Here is a 13,423-nt window from a genome sequence, read left to right as displayed (position 1 = left end):
CATCCCATAGGTTTTGGGTTATCATGTTTTCATTGTCATTTGTTTCTTGGTATTTTTTGATTTCCTCTTTGATTTCTTCAGTGATCTCTTGGTTATTTAGTAGTGTGTTGTTTAGCCTCCATGTGTTTGTATTTTTTACAGTTTTTTTCCTGTAATTGATATCTAGTCTCATAGCATTGTGGTCTTAAAAGATACTTGATACAATTTCAATTTTCTTAAATTTACCAAGGCTTGATTTGTGACCCAAGATATGATCTATCCTGGAGAATGTTCCATGAGCACTTGAGAAGAAAGTGTATTCTGTTGGTTTTGGATGGAATGTTGTATAAATATCAGTTAAGTCCATCTTGTTTAATGTGTCATTTAAAGCTTGTGTTTCCTTATTTTCATTTTGGATTATCTGTCCATTGGTGAAAGTGGGGTGTTACAGACCCCTACTATTGTGTTACTGTCTATTTCCCCGTTTATGGCTGTTAGCATTTGCCTTATGTATTGAGGTGCTCCTATGTTGGGTGCATAAATATTTACATTTGTTATATCTTCTTTTGGGATTGATCCCTTGATCATTATGTAGTGTCCTTCTTAGCCTCTTGTAATAGTCTTTATTTTAAAGTCTATTTTGTCTGATATGAGAATTGCTACTCTAGCTTTCTTTTGATTTCCATTTTCATTGAATATCTTTTTCCATCCCCTCACTTTCAGTCTGTATGGGTTCCTAGGTCTGAAGTGGGTCTCTTGTATACAGCATATATACAGGTCTTGTTTTTGTATCCACTCAGCCAGTCTGTATCTTTTAGTTGGAGTATTTAATCCATTTACATTTAAGGTAATTATCCATATGTATGTTCCTATTACCATTTTCTTAATTGTTTTGCGTGTTTTATTGTAGGTCTTTTCCTTCTGTTGTGTTTCCTGCCTAGAGAAGTTCCTTTAGCATTTGTTGTAGAGCTGGTTTGGTGGTGCTGAATTCTCTTAACTTTTGCTTATCTGTAAAGGTTTTAATTTCTCCATCGAATCTGAATAAGACCTTTGCTGGGTAGAGTAATCTTGGTTGTAGGTTTTTCCCTTTCATCACTTTAAATATGTCCTGCGACTCCCTTCTGGCTTGCAGAGTTTCTGCTGAAAAATCAGTTGTTAACCTTATGGGGATTCCATTGTATGTCATTTGTTGTTTTTCCCTTGCTGCTTTTAATATTTTTTCTTTGTATTTAATTTTTGATAGTTTGATTAATATGCGTCTTGGCGTGTTTCTCCTTGGTTTTATATATCTCTGTGCTTCCTGGACTTGATTGGCTATTTCCTTTCCCATATTAGGGAAGTTTTCAACTATAATCTCTTCAAATATTTTCTCAGTCCCTTTCTTTTTCTCTTCTTCTGGGAACCCTACAATTCAAATGTTGGTGTGTTTACTGCTGTCCCAGAGGTCTCTGAGATTGTGTTCAATTCTTTTTTCTTTATTCTGCTCCCTGGCAGTTATTTCCACCATTTTATCTATCAGCTCACTTATCCATTCTTCTGACTCAGTTATTCTGTTACTGATTCCTTCTAGAGTATTCTTAATTTCCGTAATTGTGTTGTTCATCACTGTTTGTTTGCTCTTTAGTTCTTTTAAATCCTTGTTAAATGTTTCTTGTATTTTCTCCATTCTGTTTCTGAGATTTTGGATCATCTTTACTGTCATTACTCTGAATTCTTTTTCAAATAGGTTACCTATTTCGTCTTCATTTATTATTTGGTCTTGGAGGTTTTTACCTTGCTCATTCGTCTCTAACATATTTCTTTTGTCATTTCTTTTTTGTTTGTTTGTTTTGATTGGTGGTGCTGTATTCTTCTCTTACTGGTTGTTTGGCCTGAGACATCCAGCACTGGAGTTTGCAGGTAGTTAGTTAGATAGATAGAGCTCATTCTTAGTGCTGAGATGAGGACCTCCAGGAGGCCTCACTCCGACTGATATTCCCTGGCGTCTGAGATTGTCTGTTAGTCCAGTGGTTTCGACTTGGAGCTCCCACCAAAGGAGCTCAAGCCTGACCTCCGGCCTGGGAACCAAGATCCCACAAGCTTCATGGCAAAATAAAAAAAAAACGGGAAGGAAGGAGGGAGGGAGGGAAGGAAACAAGGAGCAGTACAATATCAAAGAATAAAAAAGGAAATAAAATTAGAAAGATAAAAAATATATTAGGAAAAATAAAACTATAATTGAAACAACTGCAACAAGGTAAAATAAAACCACAGCAGAAAAAAGAAAACAACAAAAAAAGGGGGGGCATGGGGAACAAGCCAAAAGGAGAGATCATTAACAAAGTATAAAGAAAAAAATAAAAGATTAGGAAAAATAAAGATATAAAAGAATGGACAACAATGAATCAACAAGGTAAAACAGACCTCCAATCTAGTGGAGAAAAAAGAAAACAAAACATCCTTGGCTATGAGGGCAGAGCTTAGGCAGGGGGTGGTACTTAGGCAGGGTCAGGGTTTAGGGTGGGGCAGGGCCTAGGCTCAGTACCCACATAGCTGGGAAAGGTCCCTTGGGCATGGCCTAGGTGGGGCGATTTTTAAGCATGGGGCAAGGGCCTCTGCTTAGGACCTGTCGGGAAGGGGAGAGGCAGTAAGTGGAAAGGAAGGGCCTCTGGAGTGTGGAGTTCTGGAGTTAGGAGGTAAGGCCCTGGGTGAGGGCGTGTGGGTGGGGTTTACGCCCAGCGCATTGGAGGGGTTCTCCGAGTGCAGAGGTAGGGCCCTGGGTGGGGGTGTAGGGGTGGGCTTGGGCTCTGTGCAGCAGGAAGGAGGCTCTGAGGGCAGTGGATTAGGCCCAGGAACCCAACAGGCTTCCTGATGCCTACCTACGTGGCCAGGGAAAGCACTGGCTGTGTTTCCTTCCATTACTTCACACCCCTCCCCCCACCATCTCCCCCAGGGTCTCCCCTGTTGCCACTGGACCTCTAACTGTGGGTGGATCCCACTGGGTGTAGGAACTCCTTCTCTGCCCCAGCCACCACTCAAGGGTGCTGGTCCCAGAGGTCCGGCCTTTACTTTTGCACCGCCTTACCTCCCTCCCATTCCCTCAGGACCCAGGCAGCTGGAGGGGGCCTAGGTGGTCAGAGAATTCGGCCCAGGATCTCAACAGGTTCCTGGGGATCCAGGTGGGCAGGGGAAACCTGGCCACACTCCCTTTTGATCCTCTGCCCTCCTAATGGTTCACCAATTTCCCCCTTCAGGCGTGGGATCCCTTTCCCTCCCCCAGCCGCTCCTCAGGGGTGCCAGTCCCATCCCCCCTCCACTTCTCCTCCCCCTTCACTCCCCACATCCTACCCAGTCGCTGGGGGTTTCTCCCGTCCCCTTAGATGACCGTGGTCCCCCACCGGTGTCTGGTAGGTGCCCTAGTTGTGAGGAGATGCAAATTCCGCATCCTCCTAGTAAGCCATCTTCCGTGTGCATTCCTTACAGTCCAACTTATCCAAGTGGCAAAAATGAACGTGTCCATTAACAAACCAAAGATACAGCCTCCCTGTAGCATATAAAAGAAGCAAAAGTACATAAATTAAAATTTTTGCTTAGTAACCAGTTGTTCAGTATTTTATTGTAGAAACTATCTAGGTATCTAATAAATATTCATTAATATCATTTAAGGTTGTAGGTTACCTAAAGATCCTGGAAATTAATTTTAAAGATGACATATTGCAAAATGTAATTAGTGTTGAAATAAAATTGTTAGAATAACTAATCATTGTAGATAAACACAAATTTACATTTTGCAGGATTGTAAAACATTGAACAGAAGTAATGTTAGCTTATTTGATTAGAAAACTTGTATAAGTTTAGAAAGAACGTATTCAGGTAGAATAAAAATCTATGCTTGTGTTATATTTAACACTGATATATTAGAGAAAACATAGCTGTTTTTATTTTTTTATTTTTTTATTTTTTATTTTTTTTTGTGGTACGCGGGCCTCTCACTGTTGTGGCCTCTCCAGTTGTGGAGCACAGGCTCAGCGGCCATGGCTCACGGGCCCAGCCGCTCCACGGCATGTGGGATCTTCCCGGACCGGGGCACGAACCCATGTCCCCTGCATCGGCAGACGGACTCTCAACCACTGCACCACCAGGGAAGCCCCATAGCTGTTTTTATTAAACAAAAATTAAATTTGCCGTTTGCCAAAATTTACCTATATTACCTGAATTTGAATTCTTAAATGTTAGGTCCTATAAGAATACTTTTTAAACCTAGCACATTCAAGGTATTAGAAATTCAGTTTCCTCATTTTAGGAATATTCCACTTATACAAGCACATATTTTCTCTATACCCAGTCAGAACAGAGCCCCTTAAAGATATTTTATAATCTAATTCATTAATTCCATCTGGAGGTAGAAAAACATTAGCCACACACATAATGAGAAGTAAAGGCATTTCTAAATTAATAGGTTATGTAGACAGACACATAGTCACACAAAGAACTTATAATTTCAATTCTGAAATTTCAGCCATGGGCTAATAGTAAACATAGAATTTTAATATTCACTGGTCCACGCTAAAGACCTGTTCTCTACTCAGTGATTACAACTTCTTCATTTATTTGACCTCAAATAGAAAGGACTAACAAACCAGACTTTGTCTTTTCTCATTTGAGAATGGATTTCTAAAGCCATCAATCCATTTTGTGTTTTTTAAATTAATTTCTAAAAATTTTATTATAATTTTTTAAAATTTATTTTTGGCTGCGTTGGGTCTTTGTTGCTGTGTGCGGGCTTTCTCTAGTTGCAGTGAGCGGGGGCTACTCTTCGTTGTGGTGCGTGGGCTTCTCATTGTGGTGGCTTCTCTTGTTGCGGAGCATGGGCTCTAGGCACGCGGGCTTCAGTAGTTGCAGCACAAGGGCTCAGTAGTTGCCGTGCACGGGCTTAAGTTGCTCCACGGCATGTGGGATCTTCCCTGACCAGGGATCAAATCTGTGTCCCCTGCATTGGCAGGCAGTTTCTTAACCACTGAGCCACCAGGGAAGTCCCCATTAATCCATTTTAAGGGAATCATTAAATGATCAGACCTTAAAATCAGTTCCCCAAATTAGTAGAGAACAACATTGAAATTTGAAAAACGAGAATCAGCAAAGTTCTCTTTCTTTCAGAAGCCAAGAAAAGATATGCCTGAGCTTAAAATAAGGTACACAACTTATGGTGAAGAAGTTTACTTGGTTTTTGTTGGTGAACCTATTGGGCATCTCAGTAGGACCTCCAAAATTGTTAAAAGAATATCCTGAAAAAGATGAGATTATGATTTAATATAGATATAAGTGAACATGTGTTGAAGAATTTATTTTACTCATGAAATAAGGGAGCCAGGCAGACATTATAACCAGTTCAAAGGAAAAGTCTGTACAGCACAAATTTATATAGAGTGAAAGAATGAGATGAATTGCAAATAGAGACAAAACTGGTTTTTGCAAGGCCTAGGGAGTCACCAGGCAGGACAGAATTTATATATCCATCAAGTACAGTTGATTCACATTATTCATGGTAGTTATGTTTTATAAAGTCACCACAAACACTAAATTAGTGAATACTGAAATATTGCTCCTAGGGAAAATGATTCCTGTGAGACTCTGATCACAAAATTTTGTCAGCCAGTCAATACACCATCTTGTTTTTATGTGTTTCTGTTTAAAAGTACCTTATTTAATGTATTTTGTCTATTCATGAACATTGAACTCATGGCCAACAGCATTATACCTTATGCCTGAATGACGCTTATCTAACACAAGTTGGCACATCACAGCCTTCTTGCACTTAGAAACACTAAACAGCACTAAACCACTACCCTTGGGGGTCATTTTAAACAGTGAAATTACCAACAAGAAGCGCAAAAATGCAAAAAACGTGAATAGACTACAAAAAGGATACTTGTTTACAGTGTGAGAGCTGAAACAAGAAGGCAGAGCATTACCTCGTTTGATCTCAGCTGGAGCATGTGTGTTGGGTGACTCAAAATTTTCATTGCTCTGTGCATGTCATGAATGACCATGGGAAGCATCACAAGTATTCATTTTGGGTTTACAAATGAATTTTAGTGAGTAGGCGAATTTGAAAATACAGTATCTGAGAATAATGAAGATTATTTGTGCATACAACATTTGGAATTGCAAAGTAACTCAAAGAAGATTAACAGAGCTATGATCGTTGTTCTATAAACACTGCGTAGTCTCTACTGAAGCACCAAATTTTTTTTCTACATAATTCTTTCTTCCCAATCCCTAGTCCCAGTACTGACTGTCTTGCGGCTAGGGAAATGTTCAGTTTGGCTGCTAAGGAGAAAGACAGACAGACAGACAGACGTGAGTTCCTTAGATTCCCTGTTGGAAGTCTGAAATAATTTTTCTCATAGAGATAGTGTTATACATGGTGGCTTAGTGAGGTTCTAGTATATTTTGGGTTATATAGGATTCTGGAAATCTACAGGATTCTGGAGATCCCTACACACAGACCACACCCAGATCAATTATGTCAAAATCTGAGTGATTTTTTTTTTGAGGTACACGGGCCTCTCACTGTTGTGGCCTCTCCCGTCGCGGAGCGCAGGCTCAGAGGCCATGGCTCACGGGCCCAGCCGCTCCGTGGCACGTGGGATCTTCCCGGACCGGGGCACGAACCCGTGTCCCCTGCATCGGCAGGCAGACTCTCAACCACTGTGCCACCAGGGAAGCCCCTGAGTGATTTTTGAACATCTACCTTTGTTGTATAGTTTCGTTCTCTAGACAAATGTGTTGTAAATTTCTAATGACTGATTTTCAAATGTACTTTTGGAACACAAACCAGTTTGTTTTGTGGCAAATTCTGAATAATGTGGCTCCAAAATAATAATACGGTATAGCAAATATATTATTTGAACAGATAAAATTTAAGGGAGCATTAACTATCATATCAAAGGTTTTTTTTTTTTGGTCTTGCAGCTGTGGCAGGTGTAGGGTGTCGCTAATCCATCTTATATAATTTTCATGGAAAGAATTGCTTTGCCAGTGTATCCAAAATACATTTCTCCTCTATAATATTTTCTAAAAGAAGATCTAAGATATTTTTAAATTATTCTGAACCTCTTCCTCTCCCCCAAAATATTAGATACGTGAGAATTTCAAATAGAGGTACTTTTTTTGGGGCCACATTACGCGGCATTCAGGATCTTATTTATTTCCCCGACTAGGGATCAAACCGGCGCTCCCCTGCAGTGGAAGCGCAGAGGCTTATCCACTGGACCACCAGGGAAGTCCCGAGGTACTTTTGAGCGCCTGTAAAGCTATTTTTCTTCCTTCTCCCCTTCCTTCCTTAAATTATATTTTAAGTTTATGCTTTGCTTTTACCTAGACGCATAGTATGGGTCCATGGCCTGGTGGGGAATCTTGAAACTTTCTAAGTATCAACACACCTCTCAAAGTCTTTGCTATTCTGATCCCATGCCTCTGTTAGCAGTGACTGCCAGGTATGTCAGTTTGTGCCAAATTATGTGATCGTTCTTACTTTGTACACAAATGGACAGTAGGAAAAATCATTAAACCGTTCACTTCCAAGTATTATCAGAGTTTGCGATTAGGTTATTGGAGGAGAAAGACCTTTAACAGGACTTGAACCAAGGTTACTAGAGGTTAACATATTTCACAAGCAGTAAAAACACTGATGAATGTTTCTCTGTATTTCTGCATTACTGAACCATAAATAAAATGGTTCTGTAAATTTAAATGAATGGGATTTTCTTTTGTCTTATACATGGAATTCATAAATTATTGGGGTCTCGTTTCGTTCAGAGGCTTTTCTGTTTTTGTCTTTTGGTAGTATTTGAAAAGGTTACACCAGACATTCATATCTAGGAAGTAAAATATCCCAGCCACAATCTGGAGGTCAACAAAATAAATGGGCATGTTTCTGAAAAAGAAATTGAGCATGGGATATCACAGATCACATTTTAAGTTTATTGGAGCATTTGCCAGAGGTATTTCTCTGATACTAGGGCTTAAAGTTCAAAATATCTTTGTGAAAGCATTCCAGTGTGTGAAACAGCAAAGGGAGTCAGCTTCTCATCATTTGGGTGCTGTTGGTTGGATTTGTGGTTAATCCATGCCATATGGCTGCTCTCCTCAGTGGGAAGTGACGGCAGCCCTAGGAGCTTTACCCCATCCCTGGGCAGCTGCCTTAGACTCAGTTGCTTTGATCTTCTTCTGTTGCACAGCTGGGAGGAGCAAGGGCTGGTTTTCAGAACAACCAGAACAACAGAACAATACATGAAACCACTGTCATAGACTACACCTTGATTTTATACCAGCATTCTTCAGAGAGTGCAAGCGTTTTCACTTTCATAATCTCATTCAAAAACTCAAGTTTGAGTTATTTCTTTAAAAAAATTTTTTCAGGTTGAAAAAAATTCCTGTGGAAATTTAAGCATTTCACAAATAAGATTCCATTCTTAAAGGTCTATGTTTTATTTCCCGCAGGTTATATTATCTTCTGTCCTTCTAAGAACAAGTTTCAAATAGGAAGTAGAAAAGATGAGTACAATTCATGTAACATACTCATTAAGTACAAATGTTCAATGTCCTTTCAAGTGCTTTTACTCTTGTAGTTATCTTGTCTTTTTAGTTAAAGCTACAGCTTGCTCCGGTAGCCTTTGTATTGCTACAATATTACAAAAAATAATTTGGGAAAGATTGTGGTATGAAGTTTTTAGTGGGACCAGTAAATTTGTTCATCCAGGCACTGTAAGGTAAACACTTTGTAGAGGGATGCTTGGAAATGTGGTCAGATTCTTAACAGGGTTCCAGAAAAGGGCAAATTTTCATTGTAACGTCAGTCCTACATAGTAGAAAACTGCTGAAAAATCCAAAGGGAGATTTTACATAGACTCTGACTTGAGTTTCAGTCTCTATTGTGAATTGTTATTAGACTTCCTCATACCCTTCTTTGCTTTTACTTAATCAGAGAAACACAGTTGCTTGTATCGCTTTGGGAACAGAGTTTTCTGCAGAAAAATCACTGGTGGCTGTGATAAAGTGGAAAGTAATAGCATAGAGACGGATGCCGTTAGCAAACGCACGTTTCTTCCATGGGTGTTTCTGTTTGTTTCACAGGGTGCTTTGCCCATCCACATTCCAATCCCTATAATGATACTTCTATTTATTGTTGTTATCACTATCAACAGCAACTATAATCTGGCTCACAATTCCCAAGAGTCAGCTCACTCCTTAGTTACCAGGAGAAAACCCAAACCAGTTGTTCTTTTATGTGTACAAAACCCCAGTCTTCTCACATTGCAGTGACCCTGACAGCGTTTTCAGACTCCATGGACAGAACAGATAATAGAGCTATGTCTGCATTCTGATGCAGTAAAAAAAAAATTCTTTTTCTCCCTCGTGGTTGAAGGATTAACTGTAAATGGGAATGATTATCAAGTATGTGTGTGTGGGTATAGTACCAATTACTAAATATTTCTAAGTGCTTTCTCATTTATTCTTCAGTTCCTCTTAGTGTCTTTATTGGGCTGGAGAGTGTGTGTAGGGAGGCAGAGGGGGAGGGAACGTACGTCGTCTCACCCATCATTTGGCAAGAAAAGATCACAGAGTCTTGGGTAACTTACCAGTAATCATTACAATAACCAGACATAGAATCCACACTAGAAACGATTTCCTTTCTTCACAACTATGGGGGGACATATGGAGGATGTAGCCTTACTTTCCAGGGATTCTTAAAACAGTCTTTTCAACTCATTTACAAAAATAAACAGAAAAAAAAGTTAGGAAATTACACAGGTTGAAAGGAGATGGGGGAAATAGATAAAAATTGCAGTTACGGGGAAATGCCATTTTATTTTGAGGGGGTTGGGTGCATAGACTTAACCTGAATTAAAATCCAGGCTTTGCCACTTATTAGCCACGTGGCTTTAGGCTGCTTATGTTCTCTATTTTTCCTCATAATTAGATATAAAATCAGGGTATTTATAATGCCTACCTTATAAGCCAGGCAACCTATGAACTCAATTTTAAAACTCAGTGCAGGACCTAGAACACAGAATACCAGGCGCATTCCTGAATGGAGGTCTTTGTACTTGTGTTCTTTTTGCCTTCAAGCTCTCTTTCCAGACATCCACATGACTAACTCTCTGATGTCTTTGCTCAAATGTGATCTTCTCAGGGACGGAAGGTGCCCCTATCTGCCCTCTCTAAAATGTTTTCTCTTTAGTACTCATTAGTGTATAATATATATTTTTAATTGTACATTTTACTATATTAGCACGTAATATACTATGCATTTACTTATTAACTTCTCCTCCCCTACTGACTTGAAGAAGTTTGGGAATTTTTTGTTTACTGCTTTACCTCTGGTGTCTAAACAGTTCCTGACACAGAAAGAAGGCAATTGATAATATTTGTTAAATGTATAACAAATGCTCAGTAAATATTATTGTTATACCTGCTTTACTGAATTAAGGATTTTATAATTATCAGCACCACTTGCTGATTAATGTAGGAAATGCTTGAGAAGTTTATAATGTTAAAATTATGCTTAGTTCACAGTATTAATTTGCTTACCAAAACTGCTTTCTGTAGTTAATAACTAGGCTAAATTATGCCTAACTAGATTCAAAGCATCATAAGTTCAAAATTAATGGGTTCCAATATGACAGATTTTATTCACATTAATACTTCATATAGAAGATAAGTTGCTAGGAAGTTGCAAATCAAACTTGAGGGAGAAATAATAGCTTTACGTTTATCAAGTGCTTATTATAAACCACAAGAAACAATAGAGTATAGTTAAGGCACAGGCTCCAGAATCAGACTGTGTTCAAATCGTGTTTCTGCCCTTTCCTAGCTGAGTGACCTTGTGCTAGTTACCTAACCATTCTGTGCCTCAGTTTCGTCAGTTATATAAAAGAACTAATATTAATTCATATAAAGGTTTTAGAAAAATACCTTTCTCATAGAACTTAATAAATGCCAGGACTTTACATTAATTAGCTTGTTTAATCCTCATGACAACCTATAAAGTAGGTACTATTCTTATGCTCTTTAGTAAATTTTTTGAAATTCAAACAACCACTTGTTAATATACCAGTATTTTGGGTTCTGTGAAAGTAAGATGTATTTTAAACCATTTGTTTCATTTGCATTCCTCCTCCATTTCCTTATAGCAGATGGGCTCTCTTTGAAGATAGTGTTCTAGCAGTGGACTTATTAATTATTTCCCCTTTTTGGGCACTGAAATAGGCATACTAGCAGTATACTTTGATGATTTGAGTTTCACAGGCTTCACTTTTATGGCAAAATTGAATTCTAAAAGGCTTGTTGAAACGTAAGCTTTGTGGTAGCAAATACTATACTCACCTAGAGGCACTAGAATTCATAACAGCTCACAAGATCAAGAAGCTTACTTAATTAGACTACAGTATTCAGTTTGGACATTTTATATATGACTGCATGATTCAGCCATGAATCAAATGTTTCAAGATGAGTTATTTGAAGAAAGTTCTAGAAGAGAATGACAAATTACAGAGATGGGAAATGGATCTAATGAAGAAAAGTGAGTTATATAGATAGGTTGCTTGGACTAGGGAATAAAAGTATGACTTACTTAATTATATTTTCAAGGAGGAGTGTGTTTATTGGGTTTTTCTCCATGTCTTAGAAGAACTGAACTATACTTAAAGCAGAAGATATAGACATATATGAATCTAGTTTTCAAAATTGTAAAACACTGAGAAGGGCTTTGGAGAGAAGGTATAAACTCTCAGAAGGGAATAGACAGTTTAGACCAGTGGTACTCAAATTTCTATGCATAAAAATCTCCTGGGATCAATTAAGTACAGATTCCCAGGTCCCCACAAGAGATTCTGATCCAATGGATCTCTGGTCAGGCCTAAGAATTTTCACTGTTATCAGATACTTCAATGGGATTCTAACGTAGACAGCCCTTAAAACAAATGTTGAAAAACGTTTTGAGTTTAATCAGCCTGTCAAACTCCAGGGAGCTCAACCAAGTAATCTCTTATGGTCTCCTCTAACTCTGATTTATATAGATAGTTCTGTACATGTTTCTCTGTATCACTTCAAGTGAGCTCCAAACTGTTATAAAGGCACCAGCTCTTAGAAAGCAGTGAGATGGGTTATATTGTTCAGTGTTGCTCATTACAGCTAAAGAAATCACATATTAAACCACAAAGAGGAATGGAAATTTTTACATAATACATAACTAATGGATATTTGAACAAGTAATATTCAGCAAGGAGAAATTAAATCATGGCTTACACCTTTAAGATATGGTAAATCATCTTCAGGCAATACTTTAGACCCTCTTGTCACACAGGATTACAAGGGAACGCAATACTAAGTATTTATAGTTCAAATGTGTTGACACATACTCGTGATAAATGAACATTAGATTTATGAAAGTTAGCCTCTGCTCGCTGTGTTCTTCAGGTATCCTCTTTAATTCTGTTCTTGTGTGTTTATTTTTGTTTTTGTTTTCTAGGATGGAGCTATGATGTTGAAGAGAGAAGGGTTCCGAAACCAAAGTCAAAGTCTTATGGCGCAAACTTTTCTTGGAACAAAAGAACAAGAGTATCCACAAAATAGGTTGGCACGGATTATATCTCTGCTTGACTGTGAATAAAGTCAGCTGTTCAGTATTTATAGTCCGTGTATATTACACCTCAATCTCCTAATAAATTTGAACTTTAAACTACAGATACATTTTGTGGTGTAATTTTAAATGTTTTTTGATGTCTCAAATTAAACTTGTTATAATTTCCTTGATAGACTTTTTCAGGTGATCATACCTCTAGGAAATTTCGGCACTTAAAAATCTATTAAAAGGAATACTTGAAATCTGCAATATTGAAGTTTTATACTTGCTTTTTATGGCCATTCTCAAGTTAATAATATTTATAAACTACCAGCCATCATTATCAAAATGCTGTCTTAGAAATTTTCCTTTTATCATAGGTAAAGAAATTCATGATTACATTGCAATCTGATAAACCTAAACCCAAATCTCCTTATTATTGAAATTCTCTTCTTTAATTAGAAATATTCTCTAAGTTTCTTTGAGCCTGAATGAATTGTGTTCCATACTAAACACTGCCCACAAATCAACATTTCATGATTGTGAGGTTCAGGTAAAGATTTTATATTCTTGTGAATTAAAAGACTCAGAAAATAAAAACCAGTTCTTTGTTTGTTAGAGATGATTAGTATTCACTGTTATTTTTAGAAAATATAGATATATGCTTTTGTTATGTGCTAATCATTTAGGTCATACAGTATGAGTTACCAAGCACACACTCTTGTCGGTTACCTCAATAAACATTCTATACTAATCTTCATAATAATTCATAATAATTCACTATTTTCCCCATTTTGCAAAGACATAAATCAAGGCTTAAAGTGACTAAATAACATA

At 37.9% G+C, this 13,423-nt stretch overlaps 1 protein-coding gene across 1 annotated transcript in view; it reads left to right on the top strand.

The window, feature by feature from the left end:
- Window positions 1-12,856, top strand: part of NDUFS4 (NADH:ubiquinone oxidoreductase subunit S4) — a 119,602-nt gene extending 106,746 nt beyond the window's left edge. Inside the window, exon 5 of the mRNA XM_079702311.1 lies at window positions 12,494-12,856. Within this exon, the coding sequence (XP_079558437.1) occupies window positions 12,494-12,597 (104 nt within the window). The 3' untranslated portion in view covers window positions 12,598-12,856. The remainder of the gene's footprint in view (window positions 1-12,493) is intronic.
- The last annotated feature ends 567 nt before the right edge of the window (window positions 12,857-13,423 follow it).

Source organism: Hyperoodon ampullatus (assembly GCF_949752795.1).
Source record: "Hyperoodon ampullatus genome assembly, chromosome: 4".
Classification (NCBI taxonomy): domain Eukaryota; kingdom Metazoa; phylum Chordata; class Mammalia; order Artiodactyla; family Ziphiidae; genus Hyperoodon; species Hyperoodon ampullatus.
The sequence above is the reverse complement of the archived record's forward strand: the minus strand, read 5'-3'. Positions and strand labels throughout refer to the sequence as shown.